Source organism: Oscarella lobularis, chromosome 4, assembly GCF_947507565.1.
Source record: "Oscarella lobularis chromosome 4, ooOscLobu1.1, whole genome shotgun sequence".
Lineage (NCBI taxonomy): Eukaryota > Metazoa > Porifera > Homoscleromorpha > Homosclerophorida > Oscarellidae > Oscarella > Oscarella lobularis.
Window position 1 is genome coordinate 2895283 of NC_089178.1, and position 23893 is coordinate 2919175.

General features: G+C 51.8%; 4 protein-coding genes across 6 annotated transcripts in view; all 4 read left to right on the forward strand.

Annotated features, from left to right (window-relative positions):
- The window catches only part of LOC136185905 (E3 ubiquitin-protein ligase HUWE1-like), a 4834-nt gene extending 4649 nt beyond the window's left edge, over positions 1 to 185 (forward strand). The window contains exon 25 of the mRNA XM_065973117.1: positions 168 to 185. Coding sequence (XP_065829189.1) covers positions 168 to 185 — 18 coding nt within the window. The remainder of the gene's footprint in view (positions 1 to 167) is intronic.
- On the forward strand, positions 46 to 14627 carry LOC136185958 (E3 ubiquitin-protein ligase HUWE1-like). The gene is made up of 36 exons (XM_065973181.1): positions 46 to 114; positions 168 to 256; positions 316 to 396; positions 462 to 547; positions 601 to 702; positions 763 to 979; positions 1036 to 1170; positions 1226 to 1306; positions 1366 to 1472; positions 1523 to 1700; positions 1754 to 1845; positions 1917 to 2240; positions 2306 to 2482; positions 2545 to 2787; positions 2843 to 3531; positions 3598 to 3720; positions 3780 to 4005; positions 4057 to 4293; positions 4354 to 4473; positions 4527 to 4622; positions 4674 to 4955; positions 5014 to 5154; positions 5211 to 5329; positions 5385 to 5466; positions 5524 to 5639; positions 5849 to 5906; positions 5962 to 6028; positions 6077 to 6182; positions 6242 to 12306; positions 12356 to 12541; positions 12602 to 12836; positions 12889 to 13010; positions 13073 to 13725; positions 13780 to 14079; positions 14133 to 14323; positions 14412 to 14627. The coding sequence occupies exons 2-36, from the start codon at positions 250 to 252 to the stop codon at positions 14512 to 14514; spliced, it is 12147 nt and encodes a 4048-aa protein (XP_065829253.1). The 5' UTR covers positions 46 to 114; positions 168 to 249; the 3' UTR covers positions 14515 to 14627.
- Positions 14628 to 14665: 38 nt separating this feature from the next.
- LOC136186529 (dol-P-Man:Man(7)GlcNAc(2)-PP-Dol alpha-1,6-mannosyltransferase-like) lies at positions 14666 to 17502 on the forward strand. Of its 2 annotated transcripts, none has more exons than XM_065973906.1 (10): positions 14666 to 14689; positions 14746 to 14893; positions 14988 to 15120; positions 15177 to 15350; positions 16153 to 16347; positions 16409 to 16512; positions 16570 to 16820; positions 16874 to 17040; positions 17096 to 17174; positions 17230 to 17502. In XM_065973906.1, the coding sequence occupies exons 2-10, from the start codon at positions 14753 to 14755 to the stop codon at positions 17435 to 17437; spliced, it is 1452 nt and encodes a 483-aa protein (XP_065829978.1). In that variant the 5' UTR covers positions 14666 to 14689; positions 14746 to 14752; the 3' UTR covers positions 17438 to 17502. The 2 variants fall into 2 exon arrangements, with proteins under 2 accessions (XP_065829978.1, XP_065829980.1); XM_065973908.1 differs by having other exon boundaries at positions 16874 to 17028.
- On the forward strand, positions 17498 to 23659 carry LOC136186528 (A disintegrin and metalloproteinase with thrombospondin motifs 15-like). 2 transcript variants are annotated; one of them, XM_065973905.1, is made up of 29 exons: positions 17498 to 17639; positions 17688 to 17790; positions 18007 to 18308; positions 18364 to 18508; positions 18563 to 18708; positions 18765 to 18851; positions 18898 to 19151; positions 19210 to 19362; positions 19417 to 19564; positions 19618 to 19719; positions 19776 to 19906; positions 19960 to 20023; positions 20080 to 20209; positions 20264 to 20400; positions 20466 to 20583; positions 20775 to 20855; positions 21177 to 21340; positions 21398 to 21460; positions 21523 to 21628; positions 21692 to 21824; positions 21881 to 22094; positions 22169 to 22325; positions 22396 to 22478; positions 22537 to 22631; positions 22702 to 22832; positions 22919 to 23007; positions 23075 to 23185; positions 23275 to 23380; positions 23551 to 23659. In XM_065973905.1, the coding sequence occupies exons 2-28, from the start codon at positions 17706 to 17708 to the stop codon at positions 23365 to 23367; spliced, it is 3522 nt and encodes a 1173-aa protein (XP_065829977.1). In that variant the 5' UTR covers positions 17498 to 17639; positions 17688 to 17705; the 3' UTR covers positions 23368 to 23380; positions 23551 to 23659. The 2 variants fall into 2 exon arrangements, with proteins under 2 accessions (XP_065829977.1, XP_065829976.1); XM_065973904.1 differs by lacking the exon at positions 23551 to 23659 and having other exon boundaries at positions 23275 to 23498.
- Positions 23660 to 23893: the final 234 nt, after the last annotated feature.

Genomic DNA, 23893 nt, shown 5'->3' on the forward strand with positions numbered 1-23893 from the left:
GAACGCAATGGTTACGTGACGCTTTTGCACGTGGACAATTTTTTAAATATAGGAAATTCAAGCGGCTGCACTCCGGACTTTGACGTCGGTCATTCATCTCGATAGAAATCCAAAGTTTGTTTGGGAGAGCGAGCGCAAGTGTTTCTTACCTAGCTCTTACTGTGTAGACTCACCACAATTATTGATGCTACTGGATCGGCCAATTATCACGGTTTTCTTCCGCGATTAGTCCGACGCTGCGTTACAGCGATGACGGGTAGGTTTCACATCTACGAGTAAGAAACTACGTTACTAATTCAACTAATACAAATCTAGATTCTCAGCACGAGGCTTATCCGCAGCTCTTTTCCACGGCTCTGTTTTCGTTCCTCTATCATCTGGCAAGCTCAGAAGCAGGTAGATAATATAGCTTTCTTCTATGAACGCAGTGGTGGGTTGACACCAAGATTTTTTTTTCTTAGGTGGAGATGCTCTACTTGCTTGTGGCGTGGTGGAAACGTTGCTTCAGGTGATTGCGTGGAGACAGACGGAGCAGAGTCATATAACAGTGAGTCGATTGCTCGCGGTATTCTAAGAAGGATATCTCGATCTGTCTCGTAGTTTGTGACTCGCGCTGTGAGAATTATCGATTTGATAACGAATTTCGAAATGGGCGCTCTTCAGACGCAGAATGGATTGTCTAGTTTGATCAAACGACTTGATGTGAGAAAGGGAGGGGTGACTGGGGCTCGCACGGTGTTTTCTATTTTTGAATTGCGCCAGTTTGAAGTGAACCAATGCCGTCTGGTTTGTCCTTTTGAGTTGCCGTCTCAAGCTCGCGGGATCGGCGAGGAAGACTCGGGGAGAAATAAAGAGAAGGAAACAGCTATGGATCTTGTAGAGGAAGCAGAGGAGCAATCGAGCGAGGCACGTGGAAATGACGAGACGGGTGCAAGTCAGATGGAAATTGATGTAGACAGGCCAGGACCTTCAACTGGTGGTGGGCGACGATCGTTCTTTACCATCATAATTCTTTGACATTTTCTTCTTATATAGCTGTGCCCGTTATAAACAAGGAGAAGAAGGATTGCGTTCAATGTCAACCCCAGAGAGCCGCACTCATTAAATCGATACTGAACTTTCTCAAGAAAGCGATTCCGGACACGGCTTTTGCCGACAGCATTAGATCGAGTGAGACAGAAAATATATGAGCACGTTTTTCTCTCATCGCGACGCGAATCTCTAGTTATGGACAGCTCGCTTCCCACTTCGCTCAAACACATCATCAGCAATTCTGAATACTACGGACCTCCACTTTATCACTTGGGTACGATGTATCCATCCTCAGTTCGCGCGCAGGTTTTTTTTACTTTCCTTCTGTTATAGCAACTGATGTCGTGACCGTGTACGTGTTTCACGAGCCTTCTCTTCTGTCGCCGCTACAGGACACCGGTTTGACGGGTGTAATGCTCAACTCTCTCATCCTCAAGGACGTGAGTGAGAGAGAGCGCGAGAACCAATGAATCCTAAGCGTTTTTCGCAGATTCCAGCGACGAAAGACGTTCTCGGATCTCTTCCCAACATGCTCAGCGCCTTGTGTCTCAATCAGCGAGGATTGGACGCGTTCGTCAACTGTCATCCATTCAAACGCCTGTTCAAGGTCATGCTTTCGCCCGAGTATTTGCCGGCAATGAAGCGGCGACGAAATGCGGACGATTTCGGTGAGGCGAAAAGTCGTTTCTGTGCTAAAAAAGTAAGACCGTTTCCTTTTTAGACGATACCGCCACGAATTTAGGCAGTGCTATGGATGAATTGATGCGGCATCAGCCCACATTGAAGTCCGACGCAATGGCCGGTGTTGTTCAGGTAGAGAGAATAGATCTGAGAATTTAATCCCATATCTGGATCTATACTCTTCTCTTTCTTTCTTTCTTTAGCTCCTTGAGCAGTTGTGTGAAATGGGAGTTGATCCGAGTTACAGTGGTGCTCCTACGGGAGGAGATAAACGAAAAGCTCCGGCAGCCACTGGTGTCGCTGGTCCGACTGAACAGCAGGCTGTAAGCGGCGACGAAGCCCGTGTCGTTGCCGCTTCAGCTGTGGAGGAGTCCGTCGAAGCTCCAAGTGACGACGACGACGAGGGACGAAGAGACGCCGAGGACAGTCAGAGAGCGTCTCCGCAACCGAGTCAAGTCGCCGAAGCGGCGGAAAACGACGCGAAAAAAGTGGCGACGGCACCCTTATTGGACTACGCTCACAACGTGGTACGTAGAGACGGCGGTGGCATCGGTTATCAAACGGGGTCTAGCGTTCATTTTTTCTTGTCTAGGTGCGATTTGTTTTTGCCATTTTGAATAACAACGCAACCGACGATCACTACAGGGAATTCGTCGCCAAGGGTGGATTAGAGCCGTTGCTGAAGATTCCCTCCTTACCCAACATGCCAACGAACTTTCCCGTCTCGCCCGCCTGCCAATCCGTTTCAATGACATGCAGAGGCTTAGTGGTATAGTTATTCAGACTTGTCGGGTTTGGATAGTGACAATGATTGACTCTTTTGTCCCGTAGTCTGTTGCTGGTCAACGAGATGTACTGACGCAATGCATCAGCCGTCTGAAAGACGTTCTCGTTCGGCTGAACGATTCGTGGTCAGGTCATTCTTCCTTCGGCTCCGTTCTCTTGCACGAATTGGCGTCCGCGCCGGCTCCGCTCGAAGCAATCGAATTGGCCTATCGGACGCCAATCTTGCACTCAATGACCGTAGCACACTCTTACATTCACATATTGACAATGCTGTGCAAGTTGACTCAGGTTAGAAACGTAAGCGCGACGGCAGAACTCTAAGACTAAGACGTTTTTTTTGTAGAATGACTTGAAGAGCTTGATTATTAATCAGTGGAATCAAGCCGTCGGCTTGACCGTTCTCGAGCAGTTGGCCGTTCTCTGTCGCTCTCTCGTCTGGGAGTGCACCGTTCTTCTCGCTCTCTGCACGCCAGGTCACATTCCCGAAGACTCTTCCTTCGGTTTGGACGATATTCGTCGACTCGTGCCGGATTTCGACCGAAAATCGGCGACCGTCTGGACAAAGACGACGGCAACGACCGAAGACGACGACGGAACGTCGTCGGCGTCAGCGACGGCGACGTCAGAAAGAAAAGACGACAACGAACCGGCGAACGGCGCCGTCCTTGAAGAACTGATGGAATTGGACAACGACGGAACGAAAACGGAAAGCGCGAAGGAATCAACAGGCGGTGCGGGCGGCGCGGGAGACGGTGGCACCGCGTCAAAAGTCTCTCCTCAACTGGCGACTCTCATCAAACACATTAAACCGCTATTGTCCATCGCCTCTCGTCTCGGTCGAAGTCTCTCGGAATTTTTCACAGTGCTTGTGAAGCTGTTCGTTCTTCCGCAGCATCATCGTCAGCGACGGCACTACCAGTCGTTTGTGCCGCCAAAAGAGCCGTCGTGGCAGTGCGTTGGCTTGCTGACGAAAATGCTCGTTGACGGCTTGACGTGGGACTCGCCGGCTGTCACTCCCACGCCGGGAATTCGGTACGTCTCTCCGATCACTATCAGTCTATCACTATCAATCGATTTCTTATCGTTATAATATAATAGTCTCACTTTGCTGCTGTGCTTTGCGGGATTTTCGCTTCCGCTTCTGTTTGACGACAGCAAAGCGCCTTACCATGTGATGCTGCACCAATTTGAACTTCTCGGCGGCATTGAAGCACTGTCAAAGTAATCCTTGTCGCTTCGCGAACGAAGATGTCTCTCTCTCTAATTTCATAAATAAATAGAGTGTTTGACTGGGCAATTGAAATTGGGATTTCAGCAGCGTCAGGCGAGGGGAATTCAAAGTCGCCTCTCTTGGACGACGCTAGGGAATTCGTTGATGCCTGGCTTTTGCTCACGGACAGATTAGTCAATGTTGGCAGCGTTCTCAATTCTCACCATTCTCTGATGGCGAACTGGAAACCGCCGCAGAGTTTCGATCCCGTACGATTTTTGGTCAAGACTCATAAGGTGATTTTTTTTTTGAATTGATCATCTTTTTTTTGACCGTCTTTTCTCAAGGTTGCCTTCTCCGCGTTGACTCGCTTGTGGGGAAGAAAACCGCTTCGGGGAGAAGGAAGCCAAATGTGCGAAACGTTGCTGAGCATTTTGTGTCATCTTCTCGAAGGTGAAAACCAGATCAGGGAACGGCTTGAGATGGAGGAAAAGGGAGAGACGACAACCGCCCCAACTGGAGCTACGGCGACCGCATTGGCATCTACGAGTCAACCGCGTGTCAATGAAACGATGGTGCAAATGGTGAGATTGATCTCTTTTGCGTTGCCTTTGGGACGGGCGATTTTAATTATTTTGACTTAGCTTCAAGATATGGGTTTTTCTGAAAGTCACTGTCGGGAGGCGTTACTGAACACGGGAAACAATCTTGAACGCGCTATGGATTACGTATTGAGTCATCCTCCTTCTGAATTCTCCGCTGGGGTGAGATCGTGTTGTGCTCTGGAGTGTATCCGTCAATATTTGGCTTTTCATAGCTTCTTACGAATACTCTTGACCTGGAAATGAGCGAAGAAGACCAATTGGCAAGAGCAATCGCTTTATCTTTGACAGGGGATCCCGACAAAAAAGACGTAAGAGCCCGGGGGAGTTGCTTTGGAATTCTTACTAGAAATACGAATCAGGAAACGAAAAACGTTTCTCCTCCGGTCGACGATGCCGCTGCCGCCTCGACAACGGCGACGACGGAGACTCCGCTCCCGCCGCCGCCGCCGTCGATTGGCAACGACTATTTGACGAAAGCGGTGCTCGACGACTTCACGGCGGATCTGTTGCCGGGCTGTTTGACTTTGCTTGAGCACGTGCCCAAGTGCGTGCACGGCGTGTGCGACCTCATTCACGTCGTCACGAAGCGAAACGGGGAGAAATGGAAGCTCAATAAAGTCGTTCTTGAGCTCGTGTCGTCGGTGAGTTTTCATTGGATCTTTTTCCCATTTTTTCTTTCATTCTCGTTTTCGTCAAAAGCTCGCTAGTCGATCCGGATCAATGTTGGCATCGAGCGAAAACCTTGCCAATTGGAATCAAGAGGAGAAGAAGCTATTTCTGAGCAACGACGGCGAGAGCGGGTTTTTCACTCGCCTTCATTTGCTTAGTCTCTTGTTCAGCGTAAGTTACACTTGGCGGGGGGAATATCTCGTTGGGGGTTACACGCGCTCCCGCAGGACGACATGGTTTTCTGCGCCGGTCATCTCAAAGAAACCGGCCTCATTGACCGTCTCGTTGAACTAGTTAGCCGTGTGGCCCATTGTCTTACTGCTGACAAAGAACTCGTTACTCCAAAGTAACACGATTTCAACTGCCTTATTCGCAGTCATATTTTATTTTGGGGATTTTAGTTGGCTTCCTCTCTGCCTTCTTGTGATTGATATGTATCTGGAAGTGGCGTCGCCGTTCTACCCGAAAGGCTCGAGAAAGAAGGCGAGTATAGACCAGTTAATATTTAGCCGAAAACAAACGAGTCTTTTTTTTCTTCAGGCAAAGCGAACCTGGCAGTGGTACGACGACAGAAGTGGAAACAAATGGAGTAACTATCCGCCCACCGTAAATGACGCCATCAACGAAGCGTACGAAAACAACCAATCATCGTTCACGTGAGTGGCTGGGAGCGTCGCTGCGTTTTTGCATCGCGGTATCCCTTTCCGGAGTCGTTATACATGTATATCTCCGCGGAAGTTCGTGGTTTGATGCTAGAGAAAATTTGTCTTTTGGCCCGGCGTCGTTGGCTGCTGGACCTTTATTCGAAGCAGCCTGGTGTTGAACGGCACATTTCTTTGTACTGAATCCTCTCTCTCCTTTGTAGGACGACTTCGACTTCGAACAGACGAAAACTTATTATTGATTTTATATCTATGACTCAGGTGCGTTGTTTTGAATGGGGAGGGGAAGTACTCTTGATTGTAACTGACTCTTTAGACGAACCCAGAAACCGGAACGGCTCGACCTGTAATGTTCGTTGAATTGCCGTCAGAATCAGCGCAGGGTATCACTAGAGAACGTTCCTGGCTAGATAGAGATTCCTTCTCTGTAGAAGAGCCAATGGATTCATCATCGAATGCAACATCGACGGCGATGGAAGCTAGCAATGTAAATCCAATGGAAAGCTTGAGCAACGATCAGACGAAGAAGCTAACTTGGTAATAGCGCCTCTACTACCACCTACCCGTTGGAAATCACTCACTGCCGTTTTGCGTAGCATCATTGCAGATCTCATTGGTGTTCCCGTGGAGCCCGGCACTCTCAATGCGGCTCTACGCCTCTGTCTTCGTCTGACGCGCGACTACGATCACGCGATCGTCTTTGCCGAACACGACGGACCGAAGCATCTCCTCTCGTTGAAACAATCGTCGGCATTTAACGGATTTCCGTCGCTTGTCACGCTCAATCTTCGTCACATTCTCGAAGACGAAGCGACGTTGGAAAGGAGCATGGAATTCGTCGTCCGATCGAGCGTCATGTCGAATGCAAAGCCGAGTCGCGGTGTCCGTTCGCCGGCGTCCGCCGCGACGGGTCGAGAACTTCACTACACGTTTCGAAAGCTCGGTCCGGCCGCTTGTCGAAGTTCGAGCCTATTTGCGACGGTCGCCGAGCGCCTACTTCGCATCGTACCGTCGACGAAGAAAACGGATCGCGAACGACGCAACGACCAGCAAGCAGCAGCGATGGTGAAAGCTCTTTCCTTATCGAAGCCAACCGTTCGGCCTTTGTCGACACTTCAAGTGAACGTCGTCAAATTGCTTCTCGAAGCGTTGTGGAGCGAGAAGAAAGAAACGACGGACGGAGCGGAAAATGCCTCTGGGGACCCGTCGTCGCCGTCGCCGCTTCTTTCAAAGGCGGCGATTTTAAGAATACTAGCTGAGTTCGTGCGTTCGTATCCGGGTTGCGCTAAGCTCGTCGTCGAATATCAAGTGCGCGCCGGCTCCGTTTTGGCCTACATCTTGGATCATCTTCTTCCCGGTGGCGGCACCGCCGCCGACGGGAATTCGAGCGACAACGAAACGGCGTCGCTCGTTCGCATTCTTCTCGCGACAATATCAGCTATACATCACAGTCCCGATGCGCAGTCGTTGCTCGTTCAAGAGGTCAAGTCGTCGTTTCAGCGCGCTCTCGCCATGCCCGAGTGTCCCTCGAAGCACACACGGATTCAATCGCTCGCCAGTCTTCTCGGCGTCATGACCGATCAGCCGCATCAAACGGTTCAGGCGAGATCGCCGTCGTCGCAAACGATGACGAATATACATCGATTGCTCCTGCGCAAAGGGATTCTGTCCGATTTGGCGAAGGTGACGCACAGTTTGGATTTGTCCAGTCCTAATATGGCCAGTTCGGTCAACGCCGTCCTAAAGACGCTTGACTCGTTGACGTTACTTGTCAATTCGACCGGCGCAGCGGCGTATTCGCCCGGGAGCGATGCTAAGAGAGTCGGAAAGAAGCACGCGGCGGCAAAGGAAACGGAACCTTCGGCGACTGCGATTGGTGAAGAAGCCGGTTCTGCGTCGATTCAGCCGACGGGAACCGTTCGTGTGGAAACGGGGGCGATTCAAGATGTCGAGCACGATGCGACTAAGAATACCGGTGGTTCAATTCAGCAGCGACTTCGCGAGGAGGAACACTTTGCTGATCTCTCGACGTTGACGACGTCGCAGGACGTGGAAATGGACGAGGCGGTTGCCGCCGCCGAAGGACAGGATTGGGATATGACCGAAGTTGCGGTGCGAAGCGGAACGACGGCGGAGGAGCACGAAGCAGATGATGACGACGACGACGACGACGAAGACGACGACGACGACGGCGACGGCGAAGAAAACGAAGACGAAGACGGCGGAGCTGGAAGCGAACACGAACTGGAAGAAGAGGAAGCGCGCGAAATGGTTCGAGAGGTCATGGATCAGATATTTCGCGGCGGTGCCGAAGACTGTGTCATTGAGATCAGTTCGGACGAAGAAGAAGAAGACGATCATAGAGCAGAAGAGGACGACGACGATGACGACGATGACGATGGATCGTCGGTAGAGGACGACGAAGACGATGAAAATCGATCAGTCGACGACGAGGAAGAAGAGGTAGAGAGTAAGGCGTCCGATCGCGAAGGCGGCGAGGCCATGGATTCTTCCGCTGTGGCGAATCAAGAAGGCAACGGCGAGTCTCGCATTGTCAATACGCCGTCAATTCGCGTCGACCTCGTCGGCGTCGACGAAACGGGAGAAGTCGAAGAAGAAATCGTGGAAGACGTAGCGGCTGTCGGCGAAGAAGACGAAGACGAGGACGAAGACGACGAAGAAGAAGACGGCGACGATTTGGACGACGACGAGGAGGACGACGACGGCGACGACGAAATGGACGACGAAGGAAGCGAAATGGAAGGCGACGATCACATGGACGAAGTTCGCTACGGCGACTTGGACTTGGACGGCGTCGGAGAATCGTTTCACATGGAGGACGAACTCTACGCGAGCGATCGCTTTCATCAAGAGTGGATCGCTCACGTCGAAAGCCAGGGTATGTACATCGACGTCGCCGATACCGATTTGTACCGTCACATGAATTTCGGCGTTCCTCCGACGGTCGCTCCCTCGACAATCGACGAAGTGCCGCTCATTCATCCACTTCTGAATCGTTCCGTGCAGCGTACTGGCGGCAGTGCTCGCGGCGGCGGCGGCGGCGGCGACGCGTCGTCGCAACTATCAGCGATGGGATTTACTGATCGTGCGTCTCGAGCGAGAATGCGCGTCGTTCGTCCTCAACCGTTGACGGCGTCGCAACCCGCTGTTCTGCGTCGTCTTCTCGGTCCGTCCGTCGCGCAGAATCTATTTCAGTTGAACACGGCCGGCGGTCGAGGCAACGGAGCCGGAGTCGGAGTCGTCGCCGCACCATTGTTTCACGCCGTCAATCCAGGCCAACGAGCTCGCGTTCTCATTCGCACCGATCCTATCCGTCACCCGTTCCGCGGCGACGGCATTCATTTTGATTCGTTAGACGATCCCTTCCCGTCTGCCGCCGTGGCGACGGCGCAGTCGAATCCCGGAACGACTTCGACGAGTTCGACCGTGCCGTCGTCGCTGACGCGATGGGCGGAGGAGAGTCGTCTTCTCGACAGCGGAACGCTGTTTCAGTGCGTCGAAGAATGCAAACGGCGAGTGCTTCCCACTCTGGAGAAGTGGCGAAACGAGGAGGAAGCGAAGCTCAAGGAAGAAGAGGAGAGAAAAGAAAAGGAGAAATTAGCCGCTGACGAAGCGAAGAAAGAATCGGAAGTCGAAAAAAAATCGGAAGCGATGGAGGTGCTCACTCAAGACTCAACGCAAGCTGACCAAGCGAACGCTCGTCCCGTCGAGACGACGGAAGAGGAAGAGGCAGAAGTGAGAGCAAGAGAAGCGGCGTCCGATTCGGGCCCCACTCCGCCTCGATCGTCGGATTCAATTCGGGGTCTATCCGAAGGCGTCGCTTCGCTGAATACCGACACGCAAGTGAGCGAGAGCGGCGAAGTCGCTACCGCAACGCCGGCGGCGAATTTGGATCAAGCGGCTAGCGACGTCGTTCACTCCGTTGCGGATTTAGTCACCGCTGTTCAAAGCGTTATTCAATCGTCGGCTAGTCAAAGCGAACCGCCGCCTCAAGCGACAGCGACAGCGACTGCTCGACCGTTGGAAGAGACCATTGCCGAGATTGCGCAGCACTGGGAAGCCGATACGCAGCCGGAAAATAGGGACGATCGAATTATCTTTTTATCGGCGCTACAGGGCCTTCAGCCTCCCAGAGACATACAAGGGACAACGGCACAAGAAGAATCTTCGAACCAGGCTCCATCCGAGCACGTAGCCCCGGCGATAGCTAGCCGAGAAGATGAAGAGGCGACACCTAGTACAGAGCAGCAGTCGTCTGGCATCGCCATTCACCCGACGTTTTCGCCGCTTCCCGGCGAAGAATCTCTGTCGCAGCAACAGCAACAGCAACAGCAACAGCAACAGCAACGCGAATCGGGTGAAGCTCTTAGTCAAGCAGAAGGCGGAGAAGTAGCGCAGGCCATGGCAACAGGAGGAGGAAGCAGCAGCGGCGATCCGAATTTGGACGGAGTCGATCCTTCGTTTTTGGCCGCGTTGCCGGATCACATTCGCCAGGAAGTCGTCGCCGACCAGATGCGTTTACAGAGAGCTCGACAAGCCAACGAAGCTTCTCGACAAACAAACGGCGGTGGCGCTGGAGCAACAGCTGCGCCCGCTACTATAAGTCAAGAGTTTTTAGCCGCGTTGCCGCAGAACATTCAAGAAGAGGTTCTGCAGCAAGAACGAATGGAACAATTGCGACAGACGGCGGCACAAAGCCAGCCGGACGTGAACACCGATCCGGTGGCGTTCATGCAACAGTTACCGACGTCGCTGCGTCACTCGGTTCTTTCGGAAATGGACGACAGCCAATTGGATCTACTACCGTCGGAATTGCGCGAAGAAGCGCGCGCACTGCGAGCACAGCGCGACGCTCGCACCGCCCAGATGCTGCACGAGCGCGAGCACTACTATACGACCATGGCCGACAGTCGAGAGCTTCAGGCCGTGTCGGCGCTCAACGCTCTGTTTCAAAGCGGCGCTAGTTTGCGACGAACCGGCGCAGTTCGACATCATCGTTTCTTTCCGCGATTTCCTATCTACTCGCAAAAAGTCGAACAGCAGAAGGACGCCGAGCCGCCCGGTCGACAATTGCTCGATCGCGAAGCGTTGACGTGTTTGCTCGTTCTTCTCTTCGTCGACGATCCTAAGCTGCATCTGGCGCAGCTTCAGCGCGTCCTGCGGAACCTGTGCCATCACAGGGAAACTCGCACGTGGGTCGTCTCCACCTTGCTCTCCATACTCGAACACACGGCTATCGTTCAACCGACGCCGTCTCGTTCAGTCGACTCGTCGTCGACGAGGACGGCAATGTCGCGTCAGAGCATCGTTGCTTCGGTTCCGACGACAAAAGCGGCGGCAACGGCGGCGACCGAAGAAACGGTCGTCGGATTATCCTCGAAGCGAACCGGTTCATGGCTCTCGCTCAAAGTCGACGCGTCGCTCGGCTGCAAGGCGTCCGTCTTCGACGTCGAACGTAGCGGAAAAGGTGGCGGCAGTTGCGTGAAAATTGGCATTCATTCGCAAGCGAGTCCTATCGTCTTTCGTCACGCGTTGGAGCAACTCCAGTCGCTGGCGAAGGCAATGCCGAAATGCTTTTTACCGGTCAACGCTGTTCAGCGACTGGCGACGCAAGTCGGAGAGCAGAAGAGAAACGACGACGGATTGTCGTCCATCGAGTCCGATTTTTGGGATTTGCTCGTGAGAATGGATGGCGCTACGGGCGGAAGAAAGGGAAAGGCTTCGTTGAAAAGTAACGTCAAAGTGGCGGCGTCGTCTTGTCTCGTCAAGACGGAAAACGAATTCGGACGATCGCCCATCGGTCAACTCGTTACAATGCTCTCTCATCCGATTATTCTGCGAAGTCAAACGTTGGCCGATCGCCTACTTCGTCTACTTGCGACGCTCAGTAAAAATCTTCCGGAAGTGGTGACGGACGACGGTACGAGTCGAGCCGTTATTCATCGTGCGCCGACACCGATCGTCGGCACGGTGACGACGGAGAAGAAAGCGTCTGATTCCGGCGGCTCGGCGGCGGCGGCGGCGGCGACGACGTCAACAGAGGAAACGAAACGACCAACTGTCGTCGACGAGTCGCTGATGCGTCTCGTCGTTGACGTCCTGTGCGGCGGCGTTTGCAGCGAGGAAGGCTTGAACGACGCGACGAACGTCCTCTTGCAGTTCGCCAAGCAGAGTCCGTCGACGCGGCAATCGGCGCTGTCTTTAACTGTGGAAGGCACTCGAGCGCTCGGCATTCGCGTTCGCGTTCAAATTAATAATCTGATGAAAGAGCTCGACTCGTATCGCGCCGACAATCCGACGAAGTTCCGCGGTCCCGAAGGAGGCGACGGAGCAGGCGGCGGCGGCGGCGACGGAGCGTCGTCCGTCGCACAGCGTTTGCAAAGCATGAAGGACGCTGCATTGGCGTCGTTGCGACCGTTGAAGGCGTCAGCGAAACGCATGGATCTTCACTTGCCGTCGATGGGCCAATTGACGTGCAAGAGCTCGGCGCAGTCGGCGTTTCTTCGCGTGTTGAAAGTTGTCCTGCAGCTGCGCGATTCGTCGAGGAAGAAACAACGCGGTGGCGACGTCGTCGGTCAAGAGGAGAACATGCTGCAGAGTCTATTGCAGCGACGACAGCGTCTTGGGGTTTTGAGAGAGAGTACGTAGGACGCATTCTCCTGCATCGTTCTTGTCATGTTCGTTCTTAGCTTTGAATCGACTTCGAGCGTTCGGCGACACCGGTGACGATAGCGAAGCGTTGACCGAGATGCAACACGCTATGGAATCGTTGGAAGAAGAAGTTGGAATGCTTTCTAGTTCTATTCCAAGACGGCAAGAGCCGGCAACGGAGGGGGGAGAAGAGGGCGAAAGTTCGAAGAAGGATTCTAAAGACGGTATAGCATTTTGAAGTACTGTACATGTTGACTCTCATATTAGCGATTTCTCTCTGTTAGATGACAACGACAACGTATTTGCCTTGCCGTCGCTAAGTCAACAGTTGGACTTGGACACTTTGTGGGAAATGCTTGGCGACTGCTTGACGGCACTCGCTGACAGCACGGACAGTCACGCCGTTTTGGTTTTGCAGCCGGCTGTCGAGGCCTTTTTTCTCGTTCATGGCACCGAGAAAGCATCCGCTGCCACCGCCGTCGGAAAACCCAAACAAGATCGGTCCGCATCTTACCACGGGTATCGACCGTAAATCGATTGTCTGGCCGACTTTGTTATCGTCGTTGTCTAGGCTTGCCTCTGGCGACTTTGACAATCCGTCGTCGCCTTCTCTGCTCATGCCAATGAGTCCGGCCGTGGCGGAGAGCTTAGCTGATCTTCCACCCGATACGGCAAAGTTTCTTCAGTTTGCCGGTACGGTTGACGCAAAGCTAAGCGAAAAAATATCGATTCTTACGTTCTTGCGCGCTTTCTAGAAACTCATCGCACCGTACTGAATCAAATCCTCCGCCAGTCGACGATTCACCTATCGGACGGCCCCTTCTCCGTCCTAATCCATCACACGAAGCTGCTCGATTTCGACGTGAAACAGCGCTACTTTCGCCAGGAATTGGAGCGCATGGACGGCGGCGTGCGACGCGAGGACATGGTCATGCACGTTCGTCGCGACAACGTGTTCGAGGATTCGTATCGCGAGCTGCACCGTCGTTCGTCGGAGGAGATGAAAAATCGACTCTACGTCGTGTTCGAAGGCGAAGACGGGCAGGACGCCGGCGGGCTTTTGCGCGAGTGGTATCTCATCATGTCGCGCGAGATGTTCAATCCGAACTACGCGCTCTTCAAAACGACGCCCGGCGATCGGGTGACGTACATGCCCAATCGGCTTTCGTATTGCAATTCGAATCACTTGAGCTATTTCAAGTTCATCGGTCGCATCATTGCCAAGGCGATCTACGACAACAAGTTGCTCGAGTGCTATTTCTCTCGTTCGTTCTACAAGCACATCTTGGGAAAGCCCGTTCACTACACGGACATGGAGGCGGAGGATTATAGTTTCTATCAAGGACTCGTCTATCTACTCGAGCACGACTTGAATGAGATTGGAACCGAGTTGAATTTCAGTACCGAAGTACGTACGCGCCCTTGTCGTTATAGCGAATTGCGTTTTATTTCTACTCCGTAGGTCGAAGAGTTTGGTGTCTGTGAAGTTCGTGAGTTGAAAGAGGACGGTTTGAATTTGACGGTGACGGAGGAGAATAAGAAGGAATACGTGAAACTCGTCTGTCAGATGAAAATGACGGGCTCGATTCGCTCGCAAATTAAATCCTTTCTCGACGGATTCTACGACATCGTTCCTAAGCATCTCATTTCCATATTCAACGAGCAAGAATTGGAACTGCTCATTGCCGGCCTTCCGACAATTGATATCGATGAATTGAAAGCCAATACCGAATACGTCAAGTACAATTCGAACTCGCTCCAGGTGAAGTGGAGAGCGGTTTTTTGTTTATACGAGAACATTTGGCGTTTTTTTAGATTCAATGGTTTTGGCGTGCGCTGCGATCCTTTGAGCAGGCTGATCGCGCGAAATTGCTCCAGTTCGTTACTGGCACGAGCAAAGTTCCTCTGCAAGGATTCGCCGCACTCGAGGGCATGAATGGTCCTCAGAAATTTCAAATTCATCGTGACGATAGATCGACGGACAGATTACCATCGGCTCATACTTGGTAAGCTGTTGTTTTGCAATGCTGGCCCCCGTAGATGGCCAGCGTTGTTTACTAATGGTTGTCTTACATTTTGTTTTCTTTTTGCTAGTTTTAATCAGTTAGACTTGCCCGCTTATGAAACGTATGAAAAACTGCGATTTATGCTGCTTAGAACGGTACAGGAATGTCCTGAAGGATTTGGCCTAGTCTAAGAGTACGTACGTAATTGTAGTGACGAAAATTTGCTATGTTTCTCTTTGCATTGAGTTGAAATGACTACCTACAATATTTCTTGCAATCTCAATTAGGATATATGGTACACGAATGAGGAGCGTGTTCGATCTTCGCTGACGCATGCGCAAACCCACCGCGATAACGGCCAAGTCGGTAAGGACCGGTTAGGCGTGTGTAAAAGACTAACGCTTGCTTTCGACTTCTTGTAGCAACGAAATGCGTTTGCCTTTGGCATATTCACTTCTGCTGGGCGTAATCGCACTCCACGTCGTCGTCTGCCCGTACACGAAAGTGGAGGAGAGTTTTAACTTGCAAGCGATACACGACCTCCTCTACCACCAAACGAATCTTAGTCAAGTACAGTACACAAACAATGCGAACGGATGACATCATAATTTATTTATGACGTCAACGTTCAGTAGGTGGCTATCGGTAACTTTGTCTCATACAGTATGACCACTTGGAATTTCCTGGCGTCGTTCCACGAACTTTCATTGGTCCGTTGGTCGTCGCCGCGTTAAGCGCTCCCCTGGTGGGCGTGGGGCACCTGCTGGGAGCGACCAAGTTCGCATCCCAGTACATCGGTAGCGCTACGAAACGCGTCCGTAATGTGCTTCCACGATAAGTCGCACTTTCCCAGTTAGGTGCGTTTTGGGCTGGACGGTGGGAGTCGCGTTCGTTGCCTTTTGTGCGGCGATTCGACGTGAGTACTGTCCGAAAGTGGCCCTGGCAACGACTATCGTCACCGCGTCCCAGTTTCACCTGCTCTTTTACATGAGTCGGCCGCTTCCCAATGTCTTCGCACTCTGTTTAGGTGAGACCTGTCGCGTGGGAAACTATCCTCGCCTGATGGGGCGTGGTAGCTCTTTTGTGTCCATTTTCTCTCTAATATTTTTCGCGTAAACGTTTCTTCCCTACGCTGTCGACGCCTAACCCCTCAGCGTTGATTGCCTGGTTCCTCATCCGATGCGCGTGAGATTTCTTCTTCCATTTGCATTGAATACCTTCTCCCATTGTTTGGAGACACTTGGCCTGGGGTGGGGGTGGGGTGCGGTGCGGTGGGTGCGGTGGGCCTTTTTCTCTCGTTTAATTAACTGCGCGCTTGGTGAAACTCCTGAAGGACGGTCAAGGGATTGAAGGCGCATTAAAAATATTAGTCAATTGATATGTATATAATGTTTTGGCTCCAACATCAATGCACCTCTCTCTCTCATCACATTTGACAGTTCAAAAGTAGGAAATTTTTGTGCAGACGGGTCTTGTAACCCTCGCAAAACATTCTGATTGCGCCACATTGCTAATCTAGCAGGTTCCTCGTGGCCGAAAAAAAGCGATTCGAGTTAGATGACAGTCAGACGTCACAAAAGCTAGATTTCTATTTAGAAACGAAGAACTTTTTGGTCTACTAGACTAGACGCGTTTAGGGAGGCGTAGAGGACGCGGCAGGTTGGGGACTGTCACGGGCTCATCAGATGTACTTTTTGCTGCAAAAGAATTGCTGCTCTCAGAGCTGCAGTATTAGGGGTATAGGTGGAATAGGGGGCATATCGGTTTCCGAGGCAGGCACACCATTGAGTCTTAGGATTTCCCTGTTTTAACTTTCGTGCGTTATTTAGTTCTTTGTGCTCTAAGCTGCTGGCTGCTAGACAACGACAAGGGCTTTATATGGTCATCAGCGGCTGCCATTCTCATTTTCCGGTGCGAATTGGCTGCGTTTTTGGGCCTTTTCCTGCTGCTTAAGTTTCACCAAGGCAGCCTTGGCATCCGAAGAGCAGTTACGATTGCTATTCCGGCCGGATTGGCTTCGTTGCGTAAGTGCGGTAGAGTTACTTGAACGTACGTGGCATTTTTTTTTCTTCTTCTCGCGCACAGTGTCGACCATTGCAATCGACTCGCTGTTTTGGCGACGTTGGTTGTGGCCCGAAGGCGAAGTGTTTCGCTTCAACGTCGTCGAGAACAAGAGCGCTGAGTGGGGAGTACGAAAAACGGAAGCACGTCATGCAGTCGCGCCATGTTTTTTTTTTCCCTTCTAGACGAATCCCTTTCTGTGGTACTTTTACTCGGCTCTGCCAAGAATGCTGTTGGGCGCGATACCGCTCGCGGTCGTCGGTCTCGTGCGCGACGGGCGCGTCCGACGTCTCTGCCTTCCCGCAGTCGTCTTTGTTTTTCTCTACTCTTTTTTGCCGCACAAAGAACTGCGCTTCGTCATCTACACGGTTCCCATATTCAACGTCGTCGCCGCGCGCGGGCTCGTGCACCTCTGGGCATCGATTCGAACCACGAGGTGAAGTGCAAGTTGGCTACGCGAGTTGTTTACAATTACGTAAAACGTTTTAGGAGTCCGAGTATCAAATCACTTGCATGTGTCTGTCTGGTGATAGGCAGCATTGCCGCGTCGCTCGTCGCCCTTCTGTTCAACGTGTCTGCTTCCGCCTACAATTACCCGGGCGGCGTGGCATTCTCCCAACTTCACGATCATATTTCTTTGCATGGTCTGCTTACGAGTAGGCGGTTCTCGCTCTTTTCTTTCTTCATTTTCTTTCTTTCTTGACGTCAAAGGAAAGATGGCATCTATTCACATCGGCGTTTTGGCGGCTCAAACGGGCGTATCTCGTTTCGGAGAGATTCTTCCTTTGAAGTAAGTGCCAGAGGCAGCTTTGCTGTATCGACCACGCTTTTTTTCTTTTTGCAAGATATCGGAAAACGGAGCGAAGTATCTCTGATATCGAATTTGCGTCGCAGTTTGACTATCTAATGTGCGAGGCGTCAGATCAATTTCCGGCGGATCGTTTTACCATTCTTTTCGCCGTCGACGGATTCGACGGCGGCGTCCGCTTAGGCGACAATCTCTTACCGAAACTCTCTTTTCGACCAAAAGTGGTGGTCTTGCAAAGATTATGATATGCGTTTTGCGTTTAGTTGTCATTCCAAGTTGTCATTAAACGGCGCGGCGCCTCTTTGGCATGTTTTTTGTTCACGTGCCCCGAAGCTCCGATAGCTCTCGGATTAGGTTTCTTGGGGACCATACATAAGAATTGTGACCTTGATCGAATTGTCAGTTGAAGTCAAGTCTGCTCCTCGTGAAAACGTCATCTCTTTAGCGGTACGCCATTAGTCCCATTCATTTCTGACGCTATTATTTTTCCTGTAGCCGTTCTACGTACGTACGATGATTTGCCGCTGCATGCTGCTAGTAGTTGCGGCTCTCGTTCTCTTCGATCACTCCGCCGCGGACCACGATCCAGCCAGTGCCGGTACGTACGTTGGGACCGGGGCAGGGGACCCGGAGACCCTTTGGAAACGTCTTTTTTTGTGAGGCCGGGGCCGGGGGGACCCTTTGGAAACGTCTTTTTTGTGATGCTACATTGAATAAGCACTTCAGACCACACGGACTTTCTTGGCACGTTGCCAGCTAAACCGATCGCGTGCCCCCTGCAATTTTTTCTCCGACCACATTTCTTCTCATGCAGATCATCACAAAAGCCCCGGCGTCGTAATAAACGTCGACGCTAACGGAGCCGAAACGCCCTGGCCTCGAGCCAATTCGGACGTCGTCGTCGCCGCTGTCAATCTGCGAGTGGAAGCGTTCGATCGTTCGTTTCAACTGTCGCTTCGCGAGTCCGCGACACCGTCGAATGTTACAATCGTGCAGCGACTCGGGCGCGACGGCGTCTTGCGCACAGAAACGAGCGGCACGCGCTGCATGGTCTACGACACTAAAGAGACGACGAACGACATCGAAGAAGCGGCTGTTAGCATATGTCTTCCAATGGTACCGTAGAGCCTTTTGTCGTAAATCGGTCTACATGTGTTTTATTGCATTTAAGGTTGGCTACTTTTTTACGAACGACTACGTCTATCTCATCGAACCGCTGCGATTGGCCAACGGCGCGCTGTTCAATCCTTCTTTCAATGTTAGCCGCTTGGGAGTCGTCGTAACGCGACACGAATCGTCATCAGCGAATTTTACCGGTGAGCGAAAAGGAAAAAAAACGCGTTTGCGGTTCGCTGAGAATGTTTGTATAGCTCTCCCCGTCTCGAGAGAACGACGCGCTGCGATTGAAAAAGAAACGACGTCGGCAACGATCAAACTTCTCGTCGTCGTGGATCCTCTTTCATACGGCCATTTTCAGAAGCAAGCGGAGCCCTACGTCGTAGCAGTCACGAGAATCGTACGCTAACTCGTTCATTCCATTCGTGCCACTGCACGACTCGTTTTTTTTTGCAGGCGCGAAGCCTTATCCGAGCCATCTCCACCAAAGAAAATCGAGTTGATTTAGTTCTCACCCGATTGATCATAATGGAATTCAACGACGTAACGAGACGACAAATGGTGACGTAATTGCATTTTTTCTCTTCAGACGCAACTGACCGTCTCCAGCGACATGATGAAGACACTCGAACTTTTCTGCGAGTACCAAAATCGGCTGCGACAGAAAGAAAATGCATCCCATCTAGCGGACTACGATATGGCCATACTCCTCTCGAGACAACCGTGGCCCTCGTTTGGTGGCGCGTGGAGTCGATCGATTTGTAATCCTCAGAAGAGCTGCTCCATCATTTTTGCCAACGGTCTCGGCGCTGCTTTCTCCATTGCGCACAATCTCGGCATAGCGTGAGTGCCAAGGGAAAAGAGAATTCTTCTTGGGAAGAAGAAATGACGTTCGTTTTAGTCTAGGACTTCGAAAAGACAATCACTACAGCCATAACGGTATGTGCTCGGAGTCGAGCGGGGACTATGGCATCATGGCCGAGCGTCACGGCGACGGCAACGATCCGTGGACTTGGTCGTCGTGCAGTCGTCAGGCCATGGCGCAAATCCTCAGGCAAGAACGCGCTCGGTCCACAGTCAATAAATATTGTAATCGTCATTTCTCCAGTCAACGCAATGTCACCGTTCCGTGCTTGTCCGATGAGGCTCGAGGCAACGAAATCGAGCTGGGACGAAAATTGTCCGGCCGCGCGTACAGTCTCCATGAACAGTGTGAACTTGTCTTGGGTCCAGGGGCGAAGTCGTGTCCCCAACGGGTACGAAGGGGGTCCTCTTTTTTTCTCTCTTGTTCTGAGCGTACAGTACGCAGAGTCCTCCGTGCGAGACGCTGTGGTGCCGAAAGCATCCTGACGCTCACTGCGTGACAGATGGATTGCCATGGGCAGACGGAACACGATGCGGCGTGGGAAAAGTACGGGTGACCAAGAGCAGCCGCACGGAGATATCGCGAACGCGTTGCCGTTTTAGCACTGCCATCGAGGAAAATGCACCATCGAAGGCACGGACGGACGATTTGGGCCCTGGTCGGATTGGGGCCCGTGTTCGCGATCGTGCGGGGGCGGGGTTGCTGCAGCAATGCGACGTTGCGATCAACCCAGGTACGCTCGAACTTCTACTCCTCCACTTGCAGCAGCGCTGTTTTTTTTTTCAGACCTACGCTTGGCGGGGGCGATTGCGAAGGTGCACAAATGAAGTACACACCGTGTAACATTAGGGTATGTGAAGACAAAAATTTGGCGAATAATTATAATTTCCGGTTTGTCTCGCGTAGAGATGTCCGGCTGGTGACGACGATTTTCGTGAGAAGCAGTGCGCTGTTTTTGACGGAACCACCTTGGGTTTCGACGAACTAAGCTATCGTGCGCCGACAACGATACGCTGGATACCCGTCTACAAAAAAAGTGAGAAAAACTGCCTCCGACTCCGACTCACTCAATTTGGCGTGCCTCCTCTAGAATTGGAGTCCCAGTGCAAGCTATTCTGCTCGACCGACGACGGTGCCGTCTCTTTCGTATTTCCTCCCGACGTCGTCGACGGAACGCCGTGCCGACCCGACTTGCCGACGGGAAGATGCGCCGGCGGTCAGTGCAAAGTGAGACACGGACGCGCGCGGCGGTGAATTTTGTATATTTTTTTTCATTGGGCGTTTTGCTATAGGTTGCTGGGTGTGATGGCGCGTTTGGCTCCAACAAGGAATTGGACGTCTGCGGCGTCTGCGGTGGCAGCAGTTCAACGTGCTATCGGGTGACGGGCCGTTTGAGTCAAATCGATGACGGTTAGTGGAATTTGTCTGGAGGGGCTTAGGAACTAAAAAAATTGGCTTAGCGGCCGCTAGACGCGATAATAAGGAAAAAGGTTGGGCGAAAAGATGCGCGTACCTAATTGACTTGGGGGCCCCTCCGGTCCATTCCCGACAAGATATAGAATAGATTGACTGACTTGCGTGCTCTCTGTGTATATATATAGGTTTCAAATTGGCTTTTATCGCACCGAATGGTAGTGCCAGCATTCGCACGAAGCGGAACGTCAGCGACGGACACTATTTAGGCAAGGAATCCCAATCCCTTTAGGCAGTTAGCGAATGGAATCTTGTCTTGTATTGCATTTCCTGCATGACATGACGTCGTCATCTTCCCGGGCGATCGTTCTTCTTTTTTTAGTGTAATGGCAGCGGAGAGACGTCTTTGATTAGGTTGTCTTTCTAGTGTAATTGTTCCCACCGCGTCTGCTGCACGCTTGGGGTACCCAATTAAAGCCCTAGCACGTAGATGGGCAACCTTACTGGTGCCCCATTAGTACCGATATGATTAGGAGGGGAGATGACTGGGATGACTATGGATGGCTTTCTGTAACTTCTGCGTTTCTTAGTCGTGAAAAACAGTTCTGGTCATGCTGTCCTAAACGGTAGCAACTTGAAGAAGCGATTTTTCGTCTTCAAAGCCGGAGGAGCCTGGTGGAAGTACGACAGAAAATCAGACGGGCTCGAATCGCTGGTTTGTCTTGCTCGACTCGATGAACCTGTGCTGATAGAGGTTCCGCATTTGTTTCAGCCACTATTGCGTGCATCTATTTATTATTTACATATCTAGATTCACAAACGCGGCGGCGGCGGAAAAGAGGCGGTCGGCGACGAGCGGGTGTCTTTTGAAAAAGTACGACGTTGTTTGGGTCGGTACACTTTGCCTCGACTGATGCGGTGTTTTATCTTTCAAAGAGCCGCGACACGTTGCTTTCGTGGGAGTACTATGCGCATCTGGTGAATCCTCGCTTTACCTGGACGTATGCGGGCGAATGGACAAGCTGTTCCAAAGACTGCCAAGGTAGTGTGAAAAAACAGTCCCCCGTTTAGTTGTTTTACTAAGACGCTTCCGCTCACCGCAAAGGCACTCAGTTCCAAGAATTGAAATGCATTCGAATTCAAGATCGGCAGATAATGCCACCTGAACGATGCAACCACCTACCGACAGCAGCCGAAAAGCGCAAGCAAAAGTCGTGCAACACGCATTGCAGCTACACGTAATATCGTCCAAATAGCTAAAGTAAACTTCACTGAATTTCCTCTCTCCTTCAAGCTGGGGCTTCGTCGATTTGGGCCAGTGCTCTGTGACTTGCGGCGTTGGAGTTCAGAGGGCGTCTGTCATGTGCATTCGAACATCCGGACTTGCACCAGGATTGGTCGTCTCCGATGATCGCTGTGACGCACTCGAACGACCATCTTCGCGCATTCAGCCCTGCATCGTGAGACCGTGCACGGTGAAAATATGGAGAACAGGACGCTTCGGCGAGGTAAACCAACGCGGAAAAGAATGGGAAGTCCTGCACACGTACACGCGTGCCGCGTTTTTTTTTTGTTCCTGTAGTGCTCGTCTCTGTGCGGATTCGGTGACCGAATTAGAAGCGTTGAGTGCGTGGAAGTGGACGAGAGCAGCGTCTCCGAATCGGATTTGACGTGCGATCAATCGGAACCGCCTCGATCCAAGCGATGCCGAGGCCACGAATGTACCCCGGAAGGAAATGGTGAGTCTACGCGGAGGGTGAGTCAGTCACCGCAGTTATGTCAGTCCCCGCCCTCTGTTTTTTCTCGCAGCGTCTTCGTGCGCCGAATGGAAATCGAGAAAATACGCTCAAGACATGGAATACACTCTCGAAAAGAACGGTCGTCTGTTTCGGGTAATTTTTTTCTCGGCTCCCTCGCTCGCAAAGAGAATAAGATGGACTTTTCTGTCAGGTGTACTGCCACGGAATGGCAGGAACGTTTCCATGCGAATATCTCACGCTTCCCAGTGGGGAAAAACGAAATTATGCGCGCGTATTTCCCTACTAGTAAGTGAGCGCACTTAGTGGCGCAAAACCGCCAGAACGCGACTGATGTCTAATCCGTCTCGCTTTCTAGCCTAGAAAAACATCGCTTCTGCCCGCATGACGTCACGGACGAACGCCTATACAAGAACCAGCTGTACTCGGAACGCGGCGCGTCGTTCTTTTTCAAAGTTCGTCTACTCATCGATGTTTTGGAGATTCAAAGTAAGTCACAACACTCGATCGTATGCGAAACAGGTGCAAACAAGCCTACTTGTGTCTTCTGTGGTCGTGCTTTTTTGCATGAGCAGCTGATGACCTGACGTTCGCGACGTCTAATGGATCGCGGCCCGAATTTGCGTCCGCCGGCGACTGCTTCAGTCAGCAGCCTTGCCCACAGGCACGTGGCATCACTCTTAGCGGGAAATGATAGTCATCTAAGTTTTCCTCTGCTTTATTTACACTAGGGCACTTTTCACATCGATTTAACCGGAACTGGTTTCGAGCTGGCGTCAGTCGATCAGTGGGAACAGACAGGTCATTTTGAGCACAACCACATGAGAATCGACTATAGAGCGGTGAGACCATATTGGATTAGGTTTTCTTTGGCAATAAATGATGGGAGGTCTGTGTCTCTTCGATAAACACGGTCTGCTTTTGTGTGTAGGGAGGCTATGTGGTTGTGAGGGGCTTCTGCGGGGGGTTTTGCGGTCGCTGCTTCGTTCCCAGTCACAGACTCAAACTGCGTTTTCTTCGTTGAATTCGAATGAATGGTAACGACCAGACAGACTGACTTCTAGACATTCGTTCCTATGCATTGTTACACTTTCTGTTCTTGATTGGTGTTGTATCTCCTGGTAGAATTATATGTGCCTGTCCATTTTCCAGATACCGCGCGTGTCGTTGCTTTCGCACTGTCGGTGACGTCATTGTGTGTTTTTAGGTCAGTGTACTCTGCATTCCAACGGGGCGGAGCCGGAGGAGGAGATGGGCGGACGAGGGCGCCCACCGGGGATACCCAAGGCGATAGCGTAACAAAAATCGTAGCGGTGGTAATCGCGTGTTTACATTTCACAGCCGGCCACTCCTACGTTCTTCAGATCCGTGTTGATGGAAAGCGGTGCGATTGTGCAGCCGGATCAATTTGGACTCCGAGCATCGCTTGTTGTGACACAACCGTTTACGAGCTGCACTGCAGGTGCTTCGCAAAAACGACCCCCAAGGGCATCCTTCAATCGAACGCGCTGATACACTCCCCCGTATAAACGGAAGAAGCAATTTAGCTT

Excerpts from the sequence above, each read along its gene's own strand:
- LOC136185958 (XM_065973181.1), top strand. Across the intron at positions 1,846-1,916 it reads CAATGGCCGGTGTTGTTCAG|CTCCTTGAGCAGTTGTGTGA; the intron begins GTAGAGAGAATA and ends TTCTTTCTTTAG. Across the intron at positions 12,307-12,355 it reads TCTTGGGGTTTTGAGAGAGA|CTTTGAATCGACTTCGAGCG; the intron begins GTACGTAGGACG and ends GTTCGTTCTTAG.
- LOC136186528 (XM_065973905.1), top strand. The coding sequence starts at position 17,706 with ATGATTTGCCGCTGCATGCTGCTAGTAGTTGCGGCTCTCGTTCTCTTC. Across the intron at positions 20,584-20,774 it reads TTTGAGTCAAATCGATGACG|GTTTCAAATTGGCTTTTATC; the intron begins GTTAGTGGAATT and ends GTATATATATAG. Across the intron at positions 22,833-22,918 it reads CGATGTTTTGGAGATTCAAA|CTGATGACCTGACGTTCGCG; the intron begins GTAAGTCACAAC and ends TTGCATGAGCAG.
- LOC136186529 (XM_065973906.1), top strand. The coding sequence starts at position 14,753 with ATGCGTTTGCCTTTGGCATATTCACTTCTGCTGGGCGTAATCGCACTC. Across the intron at positions 14,894-14,987 it reads ACCAAACGAATCTTAGTCAA|TATGACCACTTGGAATTTCC; the intron begins GTACAGTACACA and ends TGTCTCATACAG. Across the intron at positions 15,121-15,176 it reads GTTCGCATCCCAGTACATCG|TTAGGTGCGTTTTGGGCTGG; the intron begins GTAGCGCTACGA and ends GCACTTTCCCAG.